This window comes from Rana temporaria, chromosome 9 (assembly GCF_905171775.1).
Source record: "Rana temporaria chromosome 9, aRanTem1.1, whole genome shotgun sequence".
In the NCBI taxonomy this organism is placed as follows: domain Eukaryota; kingdom Metazoa; phylum Chordata; class Amphibia; order Anura; family Ranidae; genus Rana; species Rana temporaria.
The window spans coordinates 54,234,490-54,255,832 of record NC_053497.1 but is presented as its reverse complement, the minus strand read 5'-3'; the positions used below and the strand labels follow the sequence as shown (position 1 = coordinate 54,255,832).

Here is a 21,343-nt window from a genome sequence, read left to right as displayed (position 1 = left end):
TAGAAGCAAATGACGTCCTTGCGACGTCATTTGCCGCAATGCACGTCGGGAAAGTTTCCCGACGGAGCATGCGCTGTTCGCTCGGCGCGGGAGCGCGCCTAATTTAAATGATTCCCGCCCCCGGCGGGATCATTTACATTAGGCGCCCTTACGCAGGGCAAATTAGCATAGCAAAAAGGGCAAAAATCGTTGCCCTTTGCCCACGCAAATATTGCGCGGCTCTACCTGAATCTGGCCCATGGACTTTAACTAGGGTGTATTTTGGGGATTACAGAGAGTAGAGAAGAAGTCAGGGGACAAATATAACATCTCCTGAAAATAAGCCCTAATGCATTTTTTTGTAGCCAAAATTAATATAAGACCCAGCCTAATTTTTGGGGAAACACGGTAAGATGACAAAAATACATTCAACAGAAAACCAATTAAGAGGAGGTGTCTGGAAACTTTTTTTTAAATGCATCATATACGCAACAAAAATGTGTCTTAAGGCCGGGTTCACACCGTCCCTGTATGCGGTTCAAAGCAGGGGTCCGGTTTTCGTGCTGGTTCACCGGTTCAGGTCCGATTTCAGCCCAAATCTTTGTCTGAAATAGAACCTGAAACGCACCAAAATAGGCACGCATTTTTCCAGCACACCGCAGCCGGACCCGCTGCGGAGATATGTGAACCCGCTCCATAGAGAGCCAGTCACATTCTCTTGCTATGCAAATTGAATGCAGTGAAACACGCATTCAATTCGCATAGGTGTGAACCCGGCCTAAAGTAATGGGTGTGTTAATCAACATTCAAGTTTTATTTTGCATGTTTAAACAAGCTCCAAGCCTCCTTGGCAATACTCATTGGCATTTGAGACTGTTGGGAGTGTCGGATGCCTGCCTCCCCTCACCACTTGCTGTGGTTCCATCAGTATGTAGTAGGGACACAGGTCTCTAATACTACCAGATGTGTTTATAAAATGCCTAGAGAATGACAGGGGCTGCAGCCCTAGAATGGAGTGGAGGTAGAAGAAATGGAGAGGTGAATGTATCACTATTTCTCTTACAGGAAACATTTGTTTGGAGACCAGACATAGGGCTAGATTCACGTAGGAGCGCGTATCTTTCTTCCGGCGTTTGCATTGGCTGCGCCTCATATAGCAGGGGTAACTTTACACCGGACGTAAGCCTAACATAAACGGCGTAGCGGGCGCAAGTACGTTCGTGAATCGGCATATCTACCTAATTTACATATTCAACGCAGAAATCAACAAAAGCGCCACCTAGTGGCCAGCGTAAATATGCACCCCAAGATACGACAGCGTAGGAGACTTACGCCGCTCGTATCTTGCCCAAATCTATGCGTAACTGATACTATGAATCAGGCGCATAGATACGATGGCTCGGATTCGTACCTACGACGGCGTACGTGGAGATACGCCGTCATAAGTCCATCGTGAATCTGGCCCAGGGTCTCTATAAATAGGATGTAACATAAGAAAACATTAATGCCGTGTACACACGATCGGTTCGTCTGACCGTTTTCATCAGACCGTGTATGGCCCCATCGTTTTTTTATCCATCGGTGAAAAAAGTAGGAACTTGTTTTAAAATTATCTGATGGTTAAAAAACCGATAGAAAAAAACGATCGTCTGTGGGCACGTCCATCGGTTAAAAATCCACGCATGCTCAGAATCAAGTCAACGCATGCTCGGAAGCATTGAACTTCATTTTTCTCAGCACGTCGCTGTGTTTTACGTCACCGCGTTCTGACACGATCGATTTTTTAACTGATGGTGTGTAGGCAAGACTGATGAAAGTCAGCTTCATCGGATATCTGATGAAAAAATCCATCAGACCGTTTTCATCGGATGAACCGATCGTGTGTACAGGGCATAACAGTTCATGTGATAAGTGGTTGAGGTCTACATGAAATGTAATTTCATATTAATATTTCAACAGCTCAGTTCAGTAGTCAACAATCTCCAACTAACTTCATGCTAGTTCATAACACAACAGATGTTCACGCATGATTGGAATCTTCATATACTGATTCTATCATTACATGCACTAATTAAAGTGTTGTGTCAAGTCAAAACCTTTCTCTGGCTTTGGATAGAGCAGGGAAGGATCAGAACCCCCTTTAAGGCCCCGTACACACGACCAAACATGTATGCTGAAACTGGTCCGCGGACCAGTTTCAGCATACATGTTCGGTCGTGTGTAGGCGCGAGCGGGCCGAATTCCAGCAAACATTTGCCCGCCGGGCCTTTTCCCAGCAGACAAATATTCCTGGACGTGTTTTAAAACCGTCCGCTGGAATCCTGCCCGCTCGGACATGTACGGTCGTCAGTACAGACCTACCGTACATGTCCGAGCGCCCGCCGTCCCTCGAATGCGTCGAATGACTTTGACGCATGCGTGGAAGCCTTTAAATGGCAGGCCCGCCCACGTTGCCGCGTCATCGCCGCGTCATCGTCGCGGCGACGACGCGGACACGCCCCGCGTATTGTTTACGCGCGGACTTCTGTACGATGGTTAGTACAGCCTTCGTACAGAAGCCCTCTGGCAGACATGTACGGTGAAAACGGTCCGACGGACCGGTTTCATCGTACATGTTTGCTCGTTAGTACCCGGCCTTAGGTTTGTATTGATATTCGGGGCTCCATTCATTAGTTTTGCCCTCACCTTCTATTCTGCTGACAATGAGTTCACCAGACAAGAATTAAGGGGAACTCTGCAACCAGGATACTAAAAGAATTACAAATCTGACAGGAGTTCTAACTTTCCCCAACTCTACTAATAAACTAAAAAAAAAAAAACCTTTTTTTTTTCCTTCTGTGTTGCTGTTGGAGAGTTCCTCTCACTTCCTATCTGAAAAAACATTGTCAGCAGGACGGGACTTGAGCAGAAAGCAGTAAAAACCTGACATGTTCTAATCCTTTGGCACCTTATTCAAAACTAAGGCCGTGTACACACGATCAGTCAAACCGATGAGAACGGTCTGATGGACCGTTTTCATCGGACCAAACCGATCGTGTGTGGGCCCCATCGGTTATTTATCCATAGGTTAAAAAAAAGCAATCTTGTTTTAAATTTAACCGATAGAAAAAAAAAACGATCGTTTGTAGGCACGTCATCGGTTAAAAATCCATGCATGCTCAGAATCAAGTCGACGCATGCTTGGAAGCATTGAACTTCGTTTTTTTCAGCACGTCGTTGTGTTTTACGTCACCGCGTTCGGACACGATCGTTTTTTTAACCGATGGTGTGTAGGCACGACTGACCATCAGTCAGCTTCATCGGTTAACCGATGAAAACGGTCCATCAGACTGTTTTCATCGGATGGACCGATCGTGTGTACAGGGCTTTAAAAAAGAGTTTTACAATTATTACAATACAATTGGGTATTGGGAATGCTGAATATCCCAAATCTTGCACAGCTCAGAAGTATCTTTTTAATGAGATTTAGGATACTTAGCATTCCCAGGATTGTTAGGAATGTGATGTTACGCTCTCCTCTGTAGAAGTAAGTGTAAAGTAAGTTTTGTTTATTTTTACTTTTCTCCGCCATTTTTTTTCTAATGCTGTGATATTACATTGGGGAAAGGGACAATACAGTTAAACCTTGGTTTGCGAGCATAATTCGTTCCAGAAACATTCGTTCCAGAAACATATCAAAGCATTTTTTTTTACAGGGTATAAAAGAGAAGAGCAGCACCTCTAAGTTGCTAAATGTTGTACCTTCATTAAATATAACCATATTGCTACACTTAGAGGCTCCTCTTTTATACTCAGTGGTGACATGACGCTACTCTTATATCAAGACATTGCTTGTATATCAAGTCAAAATGTATTAAAAAAATGTGCTTGTCTTGCAAAATGCTCTCAAACCAGGTTACTCTCAAACCAAGGTTGTACTGTATTGAATAAGCAGGATTTTCATTTGGGTACAAGGTCTGATTTAAGGAAACCTGTACTGAGAAAACTGCAAGGATTGCCACTGTTGAGCTGTTACTTTCATGCTGATCCATTGGCTTCAATGGGTTCGAATTCACTGACCTGACACAGGTATGCAGATCAGGAGTTCTGCTTTCACTTGAAACTACAGGTAACCCGTCTACTGACAATTTTGGAAGGGGGCCATTCATTAGAGATTTTTTTTGAAGATGAGTGTATATGTAGTACTCATTCTTGGGTTTCGTCAGAAATTGCTACCCTATATTGCAATCAAATTTTTTTCCAGTAGTCACCGGTGGGAGTATGGATGACCTGTTTTTCCAACATATAGCCATCAAAGGAGGCAATGAATTGCAAATAATTGTGGGTTCAGATTGCACAGAACACTCTCAGCTTTGCTATAGTAATTCCAATAAGCAGAAGGAAAAAAAAATGATTACAGCCACAGTAAACCAACGTAATGATCCCCCAAGATTTTCTGTCCTGGACATGTGTCTAATTCACCCCTATGTTACATTTTATAGAACAGCGATGCACCACAGACAGCAGCAGTACCAGTCATCCTCTTGCTCTACAGATATCCTTACCAATATAGCATTGTAGTAAGCCGACAAGGAAAAATAGGATTAGGTTTTCTTTCCTCATCTTGGAGATCGCCTTGTGTTCTTGCTCGGTCCAAATGTTGTGTCTCTTTGCTTCCCACTTTCCAATATATTTTCCCAGCTATATTGCAACAGATAGATGGGAGGTGCTACCCAACCTCACCCTAAATACACTGAGGGCGATGAATGGGTGTGCCTGCATAGATTTTAATTTTGGATGCTCTTCTTGCAATGTGTCTGATGTGCAAATTGGAATTCCCATGGCAAACAATCAGAAGACAGAAATGTGTGCATAATGAGTTAAACTGCAGAGCCTCGCTTTCTTTACTGGGTCTGATGATGTAGACCTTAAAAGCACTTTATGAAAGTGACCGCTAAGTGGAAGGTAGGGTGACCACGTGTCCCGGATTGCCCGGGACAGTCCCGCATTTTGCAGGTCTGTCCCGGGCACCTTCATTCCAGGACAATACAGTGTCCCGGAATGAAACTGACACAGCCACCCCCCAAGCCAAATGAATGCCCCCAAAAAAGGCCGCCACATCACTGCTTTACTCTGAAAGAACTTTTCCTGGCCGGGAAAGCCTGGAGGAGCACAGTCCCCACCCCCTGTTTGTGATTGGAGAAATCATTAATCCCGCTTCTTGTGTCCAATCACTGTGCTGTGATTCGTTACACCACAAGCTGATTTTTTGGAAAGGGGGGTGTCCCTAAATGGTAGCTTGGGAATGTGGTCGCCCTAGTGGAAGGGTCTGTCTGGACTATAATTACATAATCAATCTTAGGCCCCTTTCATATGGGCAGATCGTTTAGGTCCGCCTGTCAGTTTTTTCGGCGGAACTGAACAGCCGCTCCATGCAATCCTATGGAGCGTCTGATGTCAGTGGTGACATGTCCGCTGACATCCAACCCGCTCTGATCCACTAAAATCAGACGTATGGCGATACGTCGCCATCCGTCCATGGTGGATCGGATTGGGTGAGATCTGATGAAAACGAACATGCTGTCCTTTTTCGTCTGATCTCTCCATAGTAGACAGCGGCGCTCAACAAGCCCCTCCCCGCTTGTGAAAGCTTAACCATTTGGCTGCCAAATGACCGGGCCACTTTTTGCGACGGCACGTCGTGCGACGTGGCTCCCAAACAAAATTTACTTCCTTTTTTTCCCACAAATAGAGCTTTCTTTTGGTGGTATTTGATCACCTCTGCGGTTTTTATTTTTTTGCGCTATAATCAAAAATAGAGCGACAATTATGTCATTTTTATTATTATATATTTTTAACTTGTTATGGTGGCGATCTGCGATTTTTTTTTTCGTGACTGTGACAATATGGAGGACACATGGGACACTTTTGACACTATTTTGGGACCATTCACATTTATACAGTGATCAGTGCTATAAAAATGCACTGATTACTGTATAAATGTGACTGGCAGTGAAAGGGTTAACCAGTAGGAGGCGGGGAAGGGGTTAAGTGTGTCCTAGGGAGTGATTCTAACTGTTAGGGGGTGTGGCTTACTGTGAAACGTCACTGATCGCTGCTTCCAATGAGAGGGAGCAGACGATCAGTGCTGTGTCACCAGGCAGAACAGGGAGATGCCTTGTTTACAAAGGCATCCCCCCGTTCTGCCGTTCCGTGACCCATCCGCGGGTCCCGCTAGAGGGCACATTTAAAACAACGTATATATACGTTGCTTTGCCTGGCCGTACCATTCTGCAGATGTATATCTACGTGCGGCGGTCGGCAAACGGTTAATTGAACAAGCTGAAGTTGGAAGCAGATTGGCTACCATGCACATCTGCACCGGATTTTACAATCTCCAGTTTTAGTAAATCAACCCCAAAGTTCTAATAAGAAAAGCTACAGTCCTTGCTACCTTAGACATACAAGAATCTGCAAACATTAAAAGAGAAGTATGGGTTTAGGGTTTTTCACCCCCATTATACTTAGGTGGATGCGGCATCTGTCCCCCGACACCTCTACACTGAGAATCGAGCGATTGAACATCGCCGATGGCTCGGTTCTCTCAGCTCCCAGAGCAGAGAGCTGCTGACTGTCAATCAGCATCGCTCCTGCTCTGCTCCTCCACTCTCACTGGATCGCTGACCTTTGCAGAACAAGTATTCCTCCTCATTCCTCCCAGCACAAGTATTATCTACTGTTTAATATTGCCATTGTGGTGTAGGTCTGTACCTGCTGTACCTCCATCCCTCTTTCTTTCCTTCCTTCTCTCTCTCTCCTTCCCTGCCTATTTCTTTCTTTCTCCCTCCATCTGTCTTTCATCTCAGACTCAAACCCCAACCCCTTTGAGCCACGCCCCATTTGAGTCACGCCCAATATTTAGTTTAAACCACGCTCAGTACAGCTCCTACCTGAACCTGATGTCACAGTAAGGCTGGCCATACGCAAGTCATTTTTTTTCCGCTCAACCAGCAGGTTGAATGACAGAATGTGATATGGCTCGATTCTCCCATTCCCACACTCAATGTGGATGGGGAATTCCACCCGCAGCACTATTATATTCTGATGGCAGGCAGATTTCCCCACCATCTGAATATACTCGTCAGCACTGGCAGCTATAGCCAGTGGCGTTGATCGAGAGAACATTTTCCAACAGACTGGTTGTACATACAGTTAGGCCTCGTACGCACGATAGGTTAAACAGAGGACAAACGGTCTGATGGACCGTTTTCATCGGTCAAAACCGATCGTGTGTGGGCCCCATAGATTATTTAACCATCGGTTAAAAAAAAGCCAACTTGCTTTAAATTTAACCGATCTTTAGTAGGCATAACCAACGGTTAAAAATCCAAGCCTGCTCAGAATCAAGTCGACGCATGCTTGGAAGCATTGAACTTCGTTTTTTTCAGCACGTCGTTGTGTTTTACGTCACCGCGTTCTGACACGATCGTTTTTTTAACCGATGGTGTGTAGGCGCGACGGACCATCAGTCAGCTTCATCGGTTAACCGATGAAAACGGTCCATCAGACCGTTCTCATCGGATGGACTGATCGTGTGTACGCGGCTTAAGTCAACTGATAGATCAACTTATGTCTAACCAGCCTGCAACTACATGGATCCTGCTGAACAGGACACATTATGATCCATGCATGTCCAGCTTAAGACAGACAATTGTAAATAATCATCTCTCATTTGGAGGGACTGTCCCTCTTTTGAGACCAAATCTCATTGTCTCTTATGTAGCTTGAGCTGTACTAAGCTTTTTATCCAACTTCTGTATCACTGTGTTTTCAGAAGCCAATAAAAAAGAAAAATAGAGATAAAAAAAGCACTTGTGTTGTTTAGTAAATTAATTTTTAAATATTAGATTTCTGTAGCCCTTGTAACCGGGCCATGGCAAGAATGTGTCCTTTGCCCACATAGTGTGTGTGAAAAGATGTCCCTCATTATCATTTCACAACGTTGGGGTGTATGCAAGTTTAATCACAGCATAGGTGTGCGTGCTGGGTATGCCTTGGCACACAGTAATTGCCACATGCAGTAACTCCTGCATCATTGCCCCCCACTGTTTCAGGATGGAGAGCAAGGGAAGGGTCCTGTAAATATTTTATATATAGGCTAGAGCTGGGCAATTTTTTCCCCTAAAAAAAATCTGCAATTTGTTTATAAAAAACTCGATTTACGATTCAAATCGATTTTTTTGATGGACGCCGTTCCGGTCCTGAGGAGCTGCGGGCAGGAGTTTTTAGGCCACGGCTTCGGCCTAGTCTGCAGCGTACATCCTTGCGGCCTTTTCCCAGGATCGCGGCGGATTGACTTCTCCCCTGCACACCCAGAGAGGCCACCAAGGCAGGAGGGACACAGGAGGGTCGATTGTGAGGGTCCGCACCCGGTAGCAGGAGGACTCTAGCGCTGGTCCTGATCTGCGACGGCCGCCCTAGCGGCCCTTTCCCGGAATCGCGGCTGACTGACTTCTCCCCTGCCCCACCCCTCCCCCAAAGAGGCTATCAAGACTGGAGGGACACAGGAGGTCATTTGTGAGGGTCTGCACCCGGTAATAGGACGATTCTTAGATATAAAATAATAAATAAAAAATATATTTTTTGAAAATATGAATCGATTAGACCTATCAACTTGATTTTTTTATCAAATCGATTTTTTTCCCAGCCCTAGTATGGGCCCCTTCCGTTTCTGAATTAATAATCTGTATTGGTCGTTCCTGTGTTCATTCTTAAAGTGTTACTAAACCCACAACAGTAAAATCAGTCTTTATATGCAGAATAGCATGCGTGTTATACTCACTGTGGAAGGGCTTGCTGATACCTTTCCAGGGTGTTAATTTAGCTCTTAGAATATATTTGAACATGATGGTCACTAGTTGTTCGGGAAAAAAGTTGTTCAGCAAATTGGCACTGATAAAGAATTATCTTAGAATTACGATGACCCAGGAAAATATAAGTTCTCTGTGCCTACTGGCTGGAAAGAGCAGTGTCCTCCATGATGATACAGTTTGATGAGTTAAGCAGCCCATACATAGAATATGCAAATTAGTTTCCTTAAAAAAAAAAAAAAAAATGTTTGATTCTCCCATCAACACAGCCAGTGTTGATGGGGACATGCCTTCCACAGTGCTATTGTGTTCTGCTGGAGGGGGGGGGGGTGTAAGTGTGTGGTGGGGGTGCACTGGAAGCCTTCCTGGCTGGCAGAACTCGATGATTACTGCTAATGGTTATAGCTGTAAAAAAATCTGATAGGCTGATCGTACCCAACCCCCAGCCAGAACGGCTCGGATGATGGGGGCAAGCTTACTGAGGAGGAACAGGAAGTGAGAAATTCAGATAAAGAAAAAAACATTTAGAAGAGAAATCGAAGGAAAAGGTAAGTGAACAAACAATGCACTAGCTTAAAGGAATCTATTTAGAAAATAAAAAACAAACCTTTAAAATCCCTTTAACTCCTGCACTGCGTCAACAGCCCCACTGCAAGGGAGGATTTTTACTTTCTCTGGATTTCAGCTTTAAAGGCTTTATCCTGGGTAGACATTACTGTACTAATTGTCTGTATGTTATTTGTTCCTTGTCTATACAATACAGTCTATCACACTAGCTGTGGATGAGGTGAGAAAATAGTTCAGAGGATATGCTAGTACTCTGTTGCAGAAAATAATATAACTTTATAAATCCAAGTCACTGTAGCACAATTAACTTTTTTGTTGAAACCATATGGCACTCACAATGCAGTAGCCAGCTCTTCTCAAATAGCAAAAAAAATTAAATAAAATTAAAAGCACCCCTGCTCTCTGGTGTAAGTACCTCATTTGTATGTAAACAGCAATTACACACTCGTATGTAAACAGCAATTACACAACACACGTGAGGTATTTTCACAAATGCCACAGTGAGAGCATTAATTATAGGGCTATCTTTTACTATTAACTGATAACTAGAGTTGAAAGAACAGTTAGAGCAAAAGTTCGGCCAGAACATCGCCGATTCGGCAAACACCCAAATTTGCAGGGTGTTCGGCGGGATGTTTGCCCACTGAGGGCTGCACACAGCATTCTGAGTGAGTGAGTGAGTGAAAAACTTGTAAAGCGCAACACATGCGAACTGAATCGCCTCTGGGCGCTGTATCCATTCCAAGGGTAAGGAGGCCCCTTGCCCTCAGAAGAGATGGGTTTTAATCTTTCTCCTGAAGGTCAGATGGTCCGATTCCAGTCGAATGGTAGTTGGTAGTGCATTCCACAGCCGAGGTCCTTGGACTGCAAATCTTCAATCTCCTTTGGACTTGTATCTGGCTTTGGGTATTTGGAGTAGGTTTTGATTTGTGGATCGCAGAATGCGATTTGGGTTATGGGCATCTATTTTTTTGCATAGATATTGGGGGGGGGGGGGGGTTTCCGTGAATACACTTATGTGTTAGGCAGAGCGCCTTGAAAGTGATTCTGTCTTTTACTGGCAACCAATGAAGGGATCTCAGTGAAGGTGAGATTGATTCCTATGTTTTTTTGCCAGTCACTAGTCGAGCGGCCGTGTTTTGAACGACTTGCAGACGAGTGATTTGGTATTTGGGGGGTCCTAGATAGAGGGCATTTGCGTAGTCTAGTCTGGAATTGATGATTGTTCCCACCACGACTGCAATGTCCTCTTTCGGGATAAAGGGGATGAGTCGGCGTAGTAGGCGCAGCATATGATGGGATCCGCTGACTACTGACCCTATTTGTGCATCCATTGTCATGTAGGAGTCGAAAATGACTCCGAGACTTTTGACTTTGGTGCTAGGGGTGATAGTATTACCCAGAATGGGTGGGGGGTCCAAGTTGGCGCGGGGTGACATTTTTGGTTTGCATGAAACAGGAGAAGTTCTGTTTTTGAACCGTTGAGTTTAAGATAACTGAATGTCCTCCAGCTATCTATTAGAGAGAGGGATTTCTCTAGTCCAAGAGAATGATCCTTTTTGTTGCAGATACGAAAATAGAGTTGAGTGTCGTCTGCATAGGAGTGGTAAAGTAGCTTCTGGTTCCTGATGATTTCAAAGAGCGGGCGGAGGTAGATATTGAACAATACGGATGACAAGGGGGATCCCTGAGGGACTCCGCATGATACCGTACGTTTTACAGAAGTGAAAGGTTCCAGTTTCACTGTTTGTGATCGGTTTTCCAAGAAGGAGGAGAACCAGGGTAAATCGCCTTCTGCGACTTTGGCCCCTTCAGCTAGCCTAGCTCGCAGTAGTCCGTGGTCTACAGTGTCAAAAGCCGCACTTAGGTCCAGCAGGATCAGGAGACAAGATTCTCCTTCATCTGCGGCCTCTAGAACGTCATTCCATATTTTGAGCAGCGCCGTTTCTGTTCCGTGCCCCGGGCCGAAGCCTGATTGAAATGTGTCGAGTAATTTATGGGTGTCTAAATGCAGTTGCAGCTGTTGTACAACTTCTTTCTCCATTACCTTGGAGAAAACATTTAGACCTGTTATGGGCCTCTGGTTGTTTGGGTCTTTGGGGTCAAGGGTGTTTTTTTTTTAAGATTGGTTTTATTGTACCTTGTTTCATCAAGGTGGGCACCGTACCCTCCTTGAATGATTGGTTTATGAGATGCGTGATAGCTGGTGCCAGTATATCGGCACTTTCTTTCAGCAGTTTGGTGGGGATGATATCATTGGGCGCTGTGCTATTACGCAGAGTCCCGATGATGTTTTTAGTGGCATTGATTGAGATGGGTTTTAGAGTGAATTTAGGTGGTTGTGGCGGGTTTATGTCGGTCTTTGGTTTGGGATTTGGGGAAGGGTTAGCGGCGATTCCTTTTTGCTGAATACTTTCACGGATTTTTTCAATTTTATTAATGAAATAATCTGATGATTCGTTGCAAAATTCCTGTGAATCAGAATTGGGGGCCTCTAAACAAGCTGGATTCATAGCCTGCGAAACCAGCTTGATGAGTTTGCGGGGGCGGTTTAGGGCATGCGATGATGTTGGAGAAGTGGTTTTTTTTGCCCATAAAGATTTCTTTGTGATATTTCTTTGCTATTGTCTTGTAGAAGGTGTGGTTTTCCTCTGAAGAGCTCCTTTTCCAAGCAGCTTCTGCTCTTCTACGCTCTTGCTTTAGCAACGTCAGCTGGTCATTAAACCAGCTGGAGTTGTTTTTCCGGATGCAAGTTTTGCGTTTTGGTGCCACCAAGTCCGCTGACTGTAGTAGCGCCTTGTTGATGGCGTCAAGTGTTTCTGTAGCTGTTTGTTTTTGTTGGATTGTATTTATTTTGTTCCCTAGTGTTGTTTTGAAGAGTTCCGAGTGGAGCTTCTTTTGGGATCTAGTCCAGTGAGTTGTCACCGGTTTTGTCGTTTTTTTTTCGGCCTGGCGTTATTGGTAATTTTGAATTTAATGGCATGGTGATCGGTCCATGGTAGCGGCTCATTTTCCAGGACGTCAATTTACAAATCTTGTTTGAAAATGAGATCGAGCGTTTGACCTGAGGCATGAGTGGGGCCTAATATTAGTTGCTGCAGACCTAATCCTTCCAGATGGTCGATGCAGGCCTCTGCGATGGGGTCCAGCGAGGAGTTGGCCCAGAGGTTGAAATTCCCAAGCACCAAGAGGTGTTTGATGCTTAGGGTGTATGAGGAGATGAATTCTGTCAACGACGTGAGAAGATGCATTTTTTGCCCTGATTGGGCAAACTTTTCCCAATCAGGGCATAGTAAATAGCTGGTTGTTAAGGAGCGAGCTGGAAAACCGTCCGCAGCATCCTTAACAACCGAGTCATCAGCTGTCAACGGGCTTCCCCGCTGATAGCTTGGTAAGAAAAAAACATAGCCGGCAATAGAAAAATGTTTAATAAAAACGCGTGGTCCCCCCCCCCCCCAATCCATACAAGGCTCTTTTGGGGGACCCCTCAAAATCAGTGTGGGGTCCCCCTCAAAATCCATACCAGACTAGTATGGTTTTTGAGGGGGAACCCCACGTAATTTTTTTAACCCCTACACCAATTTTTTTTTTAATGGTGTGGTGTCCCCCAAAAGCCAAAAAAAATCTTTGGCTATCCCTGGCTTATCATGCTGCTGTGGGACCAGTGGTCTTCTTTTTGTCTGTACCTAGTTTACATACTGTACCACAAAGTTCCCTGAATTGAAGCAAATGTAGAAACCATTTGAATGGACTAGGAAGTTGGGGGTAAAAAAATGACTGATCTGAGTGGCCAATGTTTATGTGGCAAACACTGAGCCACTTTAATGGCCTAGTTTTTGCAATCAGAACATCTAGAAATACTTAGGAAGCCATTCTGACAAATTGGGAAATATTATTGGGAAAGACACCGAAACTGCAGAAAGGGACAGGTTTCAGCATGTGATGATGAGAAGGCTCCATAACTGTTTGTTTCTTTCTGAAAAGGTGAGTCAAGTGGATGTTCTAGTACGCCTGGTAGAGCTGCCCCTAATTTACATTTAGTTATGAATAATTACTGTGTTGATTACATCATTTAGATCTTTCATTGTAAACCATATCATGTGCCTTAGAGTATAATATCTCATTGTTTCATAATGCAAATGACACTTGGGCGTAACTAAACTGGAACTGTAATGTAGTTGTATAGTGCTTTAACAATTATAATAACGCATTTGACTCTTGTACCTGATCCTTTTTTATTTGTTTGAAGATTTTTGAACATTTGCAATGTAAGATTAAAGCAGTAATAAACCCAAAAACAAACATTTATTATATTGCAGCTTACCAATTCTTAGATTGTTCCTTTTTTAGACTTTCTTTCTTCTATTTTCAGCTGGTGATCTAGCCAGGGAATCTGTGTTTTTTCAACAGAAAAGCTTTCTTGCAGATACATGGGTGAGACACACGACCGTGTACACACGACCGTTTTTCATGACGAGAAAAATGCAATTTTTAAAATTGCCCGTTAAAAACGGTCGTGTGTAGGCTCCAGAGCATTTTTCTCGACGAGAAAAATGGGCATTACAAATTTAGAACCTGCTCTATTTTTTATCGGTCGTGTGCACGCTTTAACGACAGGGGAAAAAACGTGCATGCTCAGAGGCAAGTTATGAGACAAGAAAATAGCATAATCAGCCCAAAGGGTGACGCCATTCAAATGGAACTTCCCCTTTATAGTGCCGTTGTACGCGTTGTACGTCACCGTGCTTTGCTCGGACATTTTATATCACGATCATGTATCTGCAAGGCAGGCTTGAGAGGAATCACGTCAAGAAAAACTTTGTTTTTTCCATGACATGAAAAATGGTCCTGTGTACGTGGCAAAACAGATAATTTAACACTGGCAGAAAAAAATAAAAATCTAAATTAGAATCCAATCTAAAAAGATAGCAGCTCATGTACTACTAATATAGTACATCAATCAGTAGTACTTGTAACAGTGATCATCTTTCAAATGTACAACCCCTACTGCACAAATACTTACCCACCAATTCTTCAGTTTGGCCATCTGGAATGAGGAGAAAAAACTGTTATGCCTCGTACACACGACCGTTTTTCTCGGCAGGAAAAAAAAACAATGTTTTTTTCGATGGGATTCCTCTCAAGCCTTCCTTGCATACATGCATTCAGGCCAAATACCGCCCGTCCAAAGTGTGGTGACGAAGTTCCAATCAAACGGTGCCACCCTTTGGGCTGCTTTTGCTGATCCTCGTGTTAGTAAAAGTTTGAGAGACGATTCGCTCTTTTCAGTCTTCGTGCTTTTCAGTCCGTTACAGCGTGATGAATATCTCCATTCCGAACACTAGTTTTACCAGAACGAGCGCTCCCGTCTCATAGTTGATTCTGAGCATGCGTGTTTTTTTCCCCCCTCGGAAAAGCATATACACGACCGGTTTTCACGACGGGAAAAAGACCACCGGGAATCCCGTCGGGAAAAAAGAGAACACGATGGGAATCCTGTCGGGAAAACGGCGATGGAGCATACACACGGTTTTCCCGGCCAAAAGCTGTCATGGGAGTTTTCCCGATGGGAAAAACGGTCGTGTGTACGAGACATTACTTTTGGTTATTGGAAGCATGTGACTCACTCTCCTTACTCCCTCTCATAATGCAGTACTGGGGGTTGGCAAGCCAATCATGAGTCCCCTAGCGCTATCATTTGTGGATGGATTTACAAAGAGATTATTTGTTTTGCTCTCAAGTGCCAATAGAGCAACATGGAGTCAAAGAAAAGGTAAGTATTTGTGTATGTATTTTTAAGTGTCTTGGCCAGTATCGAAATGTCTGAACCCAGGTTGTCAGATGTGTCAGAGGACGTTCAAAGTCGGGGCAACCAGTGGGGTACAAGTTAATTGAACGGCCCTCATGGGGGTAGCGCTACATAAGCACATGGACTCTTCTACTATGAAGCCATACTGTCTTGATAAATGCAGTATGTGGTTTAACATTGTCCTTCTGAAATATGCAAGGCCTTGCCTGAATGAGACGTTGTCTGGATGGGAGCATGTGTTGCTCTAAAACATGGATAAAGTATGTCTTTCAGCATCAGTGATGCCTTTCCAGATGTGTAAGCTGGAATTCCATACACACCAATGCACCCCATACCATCAAACAAGCTTTCAAACTGAGCGCTGATAACAAGCAGAAATTCCCTCATCTCCTTAGTCCGGAGGATGCAACGTTCATGGTTGCCAAAGAGAATGTCAAATTTAAATTCGTCTGACAACAAAACAAATTTCCACTTTGCAACAGACCTATTTAAATAAGGGTTTGTCCAGAGAAGACGGCAGCGTTTCTGGAACATGTTCAGATATGACTTCTTCTTTGCATGATAGAGCTTTAGCTTGTATTTCTGGATGGCATGGCAAACTTTGTTGACAAACTATTATTTTTGGAAGTATTCCTGAGCCCAAATTCCCAAAAGAGGACCTTCATTCAATCAATTCAGCGCTTCTTTCTTCTTGGGCATTCTGGTAGGTCCGTCTCCTCAATTTGACTATTATTATGTATTAAATGTTGGTTGACCTAATGAAATGTACCGTATTTTTCACTCCATAAGACGCACTTCCCCCCCCCCCCCCCCAAAGAACGGGGGGAAATGTGTGTGAGTCTTATGGAGCGAATACTGACCAGGAGAGCCGATGAAAAGGGATTGTTTAATTCCTGTTTCTCCCCTGCCTTCAGCTGCTACAGTGGGAGAAACAAAAGGGTATTGTTCTTTATTTAACCCCCACAGGATCGGCATTGATATGTAAATCGTGCAGGCATTGTTATGTAAATGAGGAGCTGCAGCCGCGATTCATATGCAAAATATACCCGAACCTCTGCATGCCGCTCACCTAGAAGGTGTGAACAGCATACAGGTGAGTATAAGGGGCATGTAGAGGGGATCAAAGAGGGGGGTTTGAGGTGCAGAGGAGGTGAGCAGAGGCGTGCAGAGTTTAATGGGAAGGAGGGGTTGGATTGCAGAGGTTATCAGAGTAGGGGTTTGGGGGATAGAGGTTAGCAGATGAGTTAGAAGGGCAATGTTGTACTGAGAGGGAGATAAGAATGCAGAGATTAGTGGAGAGATGGGGGGGGTTACAGTAAATATACCATTTACATCACTGGTCAGTGTAAATGTCTCAATATGCAAATACTCCTGTTGTGTTAAGGTCATGAAAATGTCCCAGTTGCATTGGGGGTCAATGTAGGGTGCCCCCTAACATTGGTTGTCAGTGTAGAAATATTATTCTGTTAAATTCTATAAAATATTTTAGTACACCATTTAGTTGAGGATTTTTTTCTTTCATATTTTCCTCCTCTAAAATCTAGGTGCATCTTATGGTCAGGTGCGTCTTATGGAGCGAAAAATACGGTATATGATCTATACGTATTTGATATCTGACACATTTTGTATGCTACTATTATCCACCTAAGGATTGTTTGTTCTCCTTATTTGTAGTATCAGCAACATGCAGCATTCATAAGACACCTGAGGAAGCCTATAATGTGAAAGATGTTGAGCGAAAGCTGCTGAACTGCCGTTCAAAATCGCATCTTGTGTGATGGTTTTTATAATCATTTTGAATTTGATATGAAATAAAATATTTTAATGAATTGTACCTATTGTGTGAATTAGTGGTTTCTGGCATCTTAAAAGTCCCATTTTGCTTCAACAATTCGATTATTCTCAATATGTTCGACAATATTTAGCCACAGCTATTCACAGATTGGTGAACCTTTTCCCATCTTTATTTTTTGAGACACTCTTTTTACACCCAGTCATGTTACTGACCTGTTGCTAGTAAACCTAATTTATTGCAAAATGTTCTTCCAGCTCTTCCTTATTAGTACCACTTACTTTGCCAGCATTTTGTTGCCCTGTCCCAACTTGTTTGAGACGTGTTGCTGCCAAAAATTTCAAAATAACTTTATTTCTTAAAATGGTATATTTTCTCAGTTTAAACATTTGAACGACCACAACATACAGGGATATACAAAGTAATACTGACATGTAATCACACACATAGGTTGGACTTGATGGACTTGTGTCTTTTTTCAACCTCGCCTAGTATGTAACTATGTGATACGTTTTCTGTTTTCTATTGTGAATAAAATATGTTTTCTTCAGATTTGTATATCATTGCATTCTGTTTTTAAGTAGATTTTACACAGTGTCTCAACTTTTTTGTAATAGGGGTTGTATATCTATCTATATATATATACACATTTTCTTGTGTATATTTTATTTATTTAACTCAATTAGTATTGCATATTAGACATGTGTACACTGAAATATTTTGTTTTCGGAATTTCGTTTTCGTCCGAAAAATAAATTTACTTAGTTACTCACGAAATTCGTTTTTATTTATTTCGTTTTTCTTTAGAGATTGCATTCGTCCGAAAATCTGAATGAATTAGGGTCGAATTTGTCATTGAAGGCTTATGGTGTCTGTTGAAAGTTCAAAGAAGATTCGACGGAGCAGCGAAACTGTACGACGCCGCGATCATACATTTCCGGTCGAATGTTCCGCTTACAAACTAGCTATAGTAGAAATCTAATGTTGTATGACTAGTAATAATTATATTAATTTGTAGCACTACCCCCGAAGAAGCTGCTGGTGAGTTTTGGGTCTACACTCTGCCTATCAACCACAGAGTTTGGCTCGAACCCTCCCTTGGCACAACTGGGTAACCCCAACAATTGTGGAACCCACTGGATAGTTGGGGACAACAATGGTAACATATAATAATGCAATGCAGTTAATGTTGTTACCTTTCAATGGTAACATATAATAATGCAATGCAGTTAATGTTGTTACCTTTCACTGGTCACCTGTTCAAGTGATAAAAGATGGAACTCCACACAACTTTATGCTTAACCAGATGTTAAGTGTTTACTTTATCAAAAGAAATAAGACAGGGTTAAACATCAACAGTTGACTTCCCACAAGGCCCTGCTGGAGTCGATAATAACGAGTTTGAGGTTAAAGTCAACCTATACAACCAAAACTTATCAAGAGCACAGCGGAGGGATTCCCCCAATGCCAGTGGAGCACCTCTCTGCCAGGCCTCACTCAGCCCTGACAAACAGTAATACAGGGAAATTCAATATAAACCAACTGTACTGTACACATAAGTCTTTATACTCCTAGACTCCCTCTAGTGGGCAGTTCCTGGACATGTGTCCTACTTAATAGCTCAGTTCGCGATTGTCCTCTCCTGTTAACTGGAGTTTTCGCTAGCCTTTCGTTGGTGCACGTTAACAATTTGTAATCCAAAAGGGAACAGTAAGAAACACCCAAGTCAAATGTAAAGTGTGCTGGCAGCGCAGGCGCCAACTCAATCAATGCACAGTGAGTATTATTGGGTAGGTGCCCGTCTCTCCCAACCAGGCCTGGTCTTTCTGGATTGTTCTGTCAGCAAAAACTCTGACACTCGGTCCTTTCTGTCACGACAGTTCCCGGTCTTCCACGTGGCCATCACACACTGCTGATCGAACAGGTCACCAGCTGCTCTTGGACACGGTCCGGTCATTCTCTCAGGAATCCCCTTCATAGGATGGGGCGATCCGCATAGGCGAGTATAGGCCCAGATTTCTCAGGCCTGGGCTCTAGGAGACAAGCCTCAGCACTGGCCTCCTTCTTGCTTGGAGAGGCGGTCCAGAGAGAGCGAGCCAAGGAAGTCCTCCTCCTTAAATTTCTTCCCCCAGCAGACTGTGCGGGGCACAAAGTATTTTGGGATCGCACAGTTGCACTCTGGACATTGTAGTCTGTCAACTGACCAGGGCAATGGAGTCTTTATCTCCCTGTACTTAATTTCCCAACATTCCTTTCTGTACCAGGGTAAAACAACAGAAGGTGGCTATAATACAATTGACCACCGGAGGGAGCTGAGTTCCTTCTTTATCCACCAACAGTAGTCTTTTAACCATATAGAAAGTGGTACCTTGCTACACATTAATTATTATTACTAGTCAACCAACATTAGAATTTTTCTATAGCCTATGGGCGGAGCATTTGACCGGAAATGTACAATTGCAGCGTCGTACAGTTTAGCTGCTCCGTCGATTCTTCTTAGAACTTAGGCAGACACCATGAGCCTTCAATGACAGATTCAACGTTTGTATGTTTTTCAATGCTTTGACGAATCTTTGTCGTTCATGTTGAATTGTCAAGTTAGTTCTAGCTATTTTACTGTTCCTCCTCTTTTGGTTACAATCAGCCAATAACATTCATCATCATCATTATTATTATTTTACTTCCCCCACCCAATTCCAGCAGCGATCTTTTCTCTCTATAATGTCGAATCTTTTCTCTCTATAATGTCGAATCTTTTCTTTCTATGTTGAATCTTTTCTTTCTATGTAGAATAATCTTGGACTAATAGAGTTAAAGGGGTTTTCCACCCATTTTTTAAGTTTATTAAAAGTCAGCAGCTACAAAAAGTGTAGCTGCTGGCTTTTAATAAACTGACACTTACCTGCTCCAGCGTTCCAGCGACGCGCCGGCCGGGGGTCCGCTCCTCTCCCCCCCTCCCCGGCTAGCGTCTTCATTGTCACTGTGGGCACCCGGCCGTGACAGCTTTCAGCTTCACGGCCGGGCACCCACTGCGCATGCGCGAGCGGCACTGCGCATGCGCGCGCGGCCCGGCGCTGCACTGTTTAATTAGACAGGCGATCGCCTGGGACCTGTCACGTGTCCCAGGCGATCGCCTACAGGGAGGGGCTGCCAAAAGGCAATATGACGTATCGCCTTTGCAGCCCCTCCGCGGAAGGAGGAAGTGGGACAGGAAGTCCCCTTCTCCTGAAGCCCCCACTCCCCCCCCAAAAAAATTACATGCCAAATGTGGCATGTAAGGGGAGAGGAGTGGGTTAAGAGGAAGTTCCATTTTTGGGTGGAACACCTCTTTAAGGTTAGGCACATTCGACCACAGATTTTGATAGACACAGATTGTTATCGTCAGCGTCATGTCGAATCTCCTATCTATATCGAACTGTTGTTGCAACGAAAATGAAAAGAAAGCATTTGTTTATGTCGGATCTTTCGGTTTTCGTATTCTGCGCATTCGTTTTCGTTTGTTAAAACGATAACGAAAATACCTGAAATTCGGTCCAAAATGCATTCGGACGAAAACTAATGCACATGTCTATTGGATATCACCTAAACTCCAAACTTTCTGCAAGAAGGTTGTATTGCACCACAGTACATACCTTGCAAATGTCATGTAAGACCAGGAACAAAATAATTTGTTAATGATTTTAATTAGTGTAAAATTTCTAAACTTAACTTGCATAGACAAGCCTGTTGCGCAAAAAGATGTATAAGATATAGATGTAATTATAATTAATAATCGCCAAACAATAGGACATAAAACTCGTACATAAATGTAGAGAAAAACATTCTACAGTACATGACTAAGATTCTTTAGGGCAAAGAGCAGTGGTGGTGAATTTATTGGATACAGGGGGTTAAATTGCTGCCCTTAACAATGCCATAGGGCCACCCATTATAACGGAGAAAGTCAGAGACTACAGACGTGCTATAGGAGAGGGTCAGAGACTGCAGACATGCTACAAGAGAGGGTCAGAGACTGCAGACATGCTATAGGATAGGGTTAGACACTGCAGACTTTCTATAGGAGAGGTTCAGAGACTGCAGACATGCTAAAAGAGATGGCCAGAGGCTGCAGATATGCTATAGGAGATGGTCAGAGACTGCAGACATGTTACAGGAGAGGGTCAGAGTCTGCTGAAATTCTACAGGAGAGGGTCAGAGACTGCAGACATGCTATGGGAGAGGATAAAAGACTGCAGGCATGCCAAGGAGAGGGTCAGAGACTGCAAAAATACTACAGGAGAGGGTCAGAGACTGCAGACATGTTATAGGATAGGGTCAAAAACTGCAGACATGCTACATAAGAGGGTA

General features: G+C 43.5%; 1 protein-coding gene and 1 long non-coding RNA gene across 2 annotated transcripts in view; one reads left to right on the top strand and one right to left on the bottom strand.

Annotated features, from left to right (window-relative positions):
* The window catches only part of LOC120913529, a 29,429-nt gene extending 24,748 nt beyond the window's left edge, over positions 1–4,681 (bottom strand). The window contains exon 1 of the mRNA XM_040323512.1: positions 4,524–4,681. Coding sequence (XP_040179446.1) covers positions 4,524–4,581 — 58 coding nt within the window. The 5' untranslated portion in view covers positions 4,582–4,681. The remainder of the gene's footprint in view (positions 1–4,523) is intronic.
* Positions 4,682–15,157: 10,476 nt separating this feature from the next.
* LOC120914439 lies at positions 15,158–17,038 on the top strand. Its single transcript, XR_005743672.1, has 2 exons — positions 15,158–15,907; positions 16,879–17,038. It is a non-coding gene; the product is annotated as an uncharacterized LOC120914439 (long non-coding RNA).
* Positions 17,039–21,343: the final 4,305 nt, after the last annotated feature.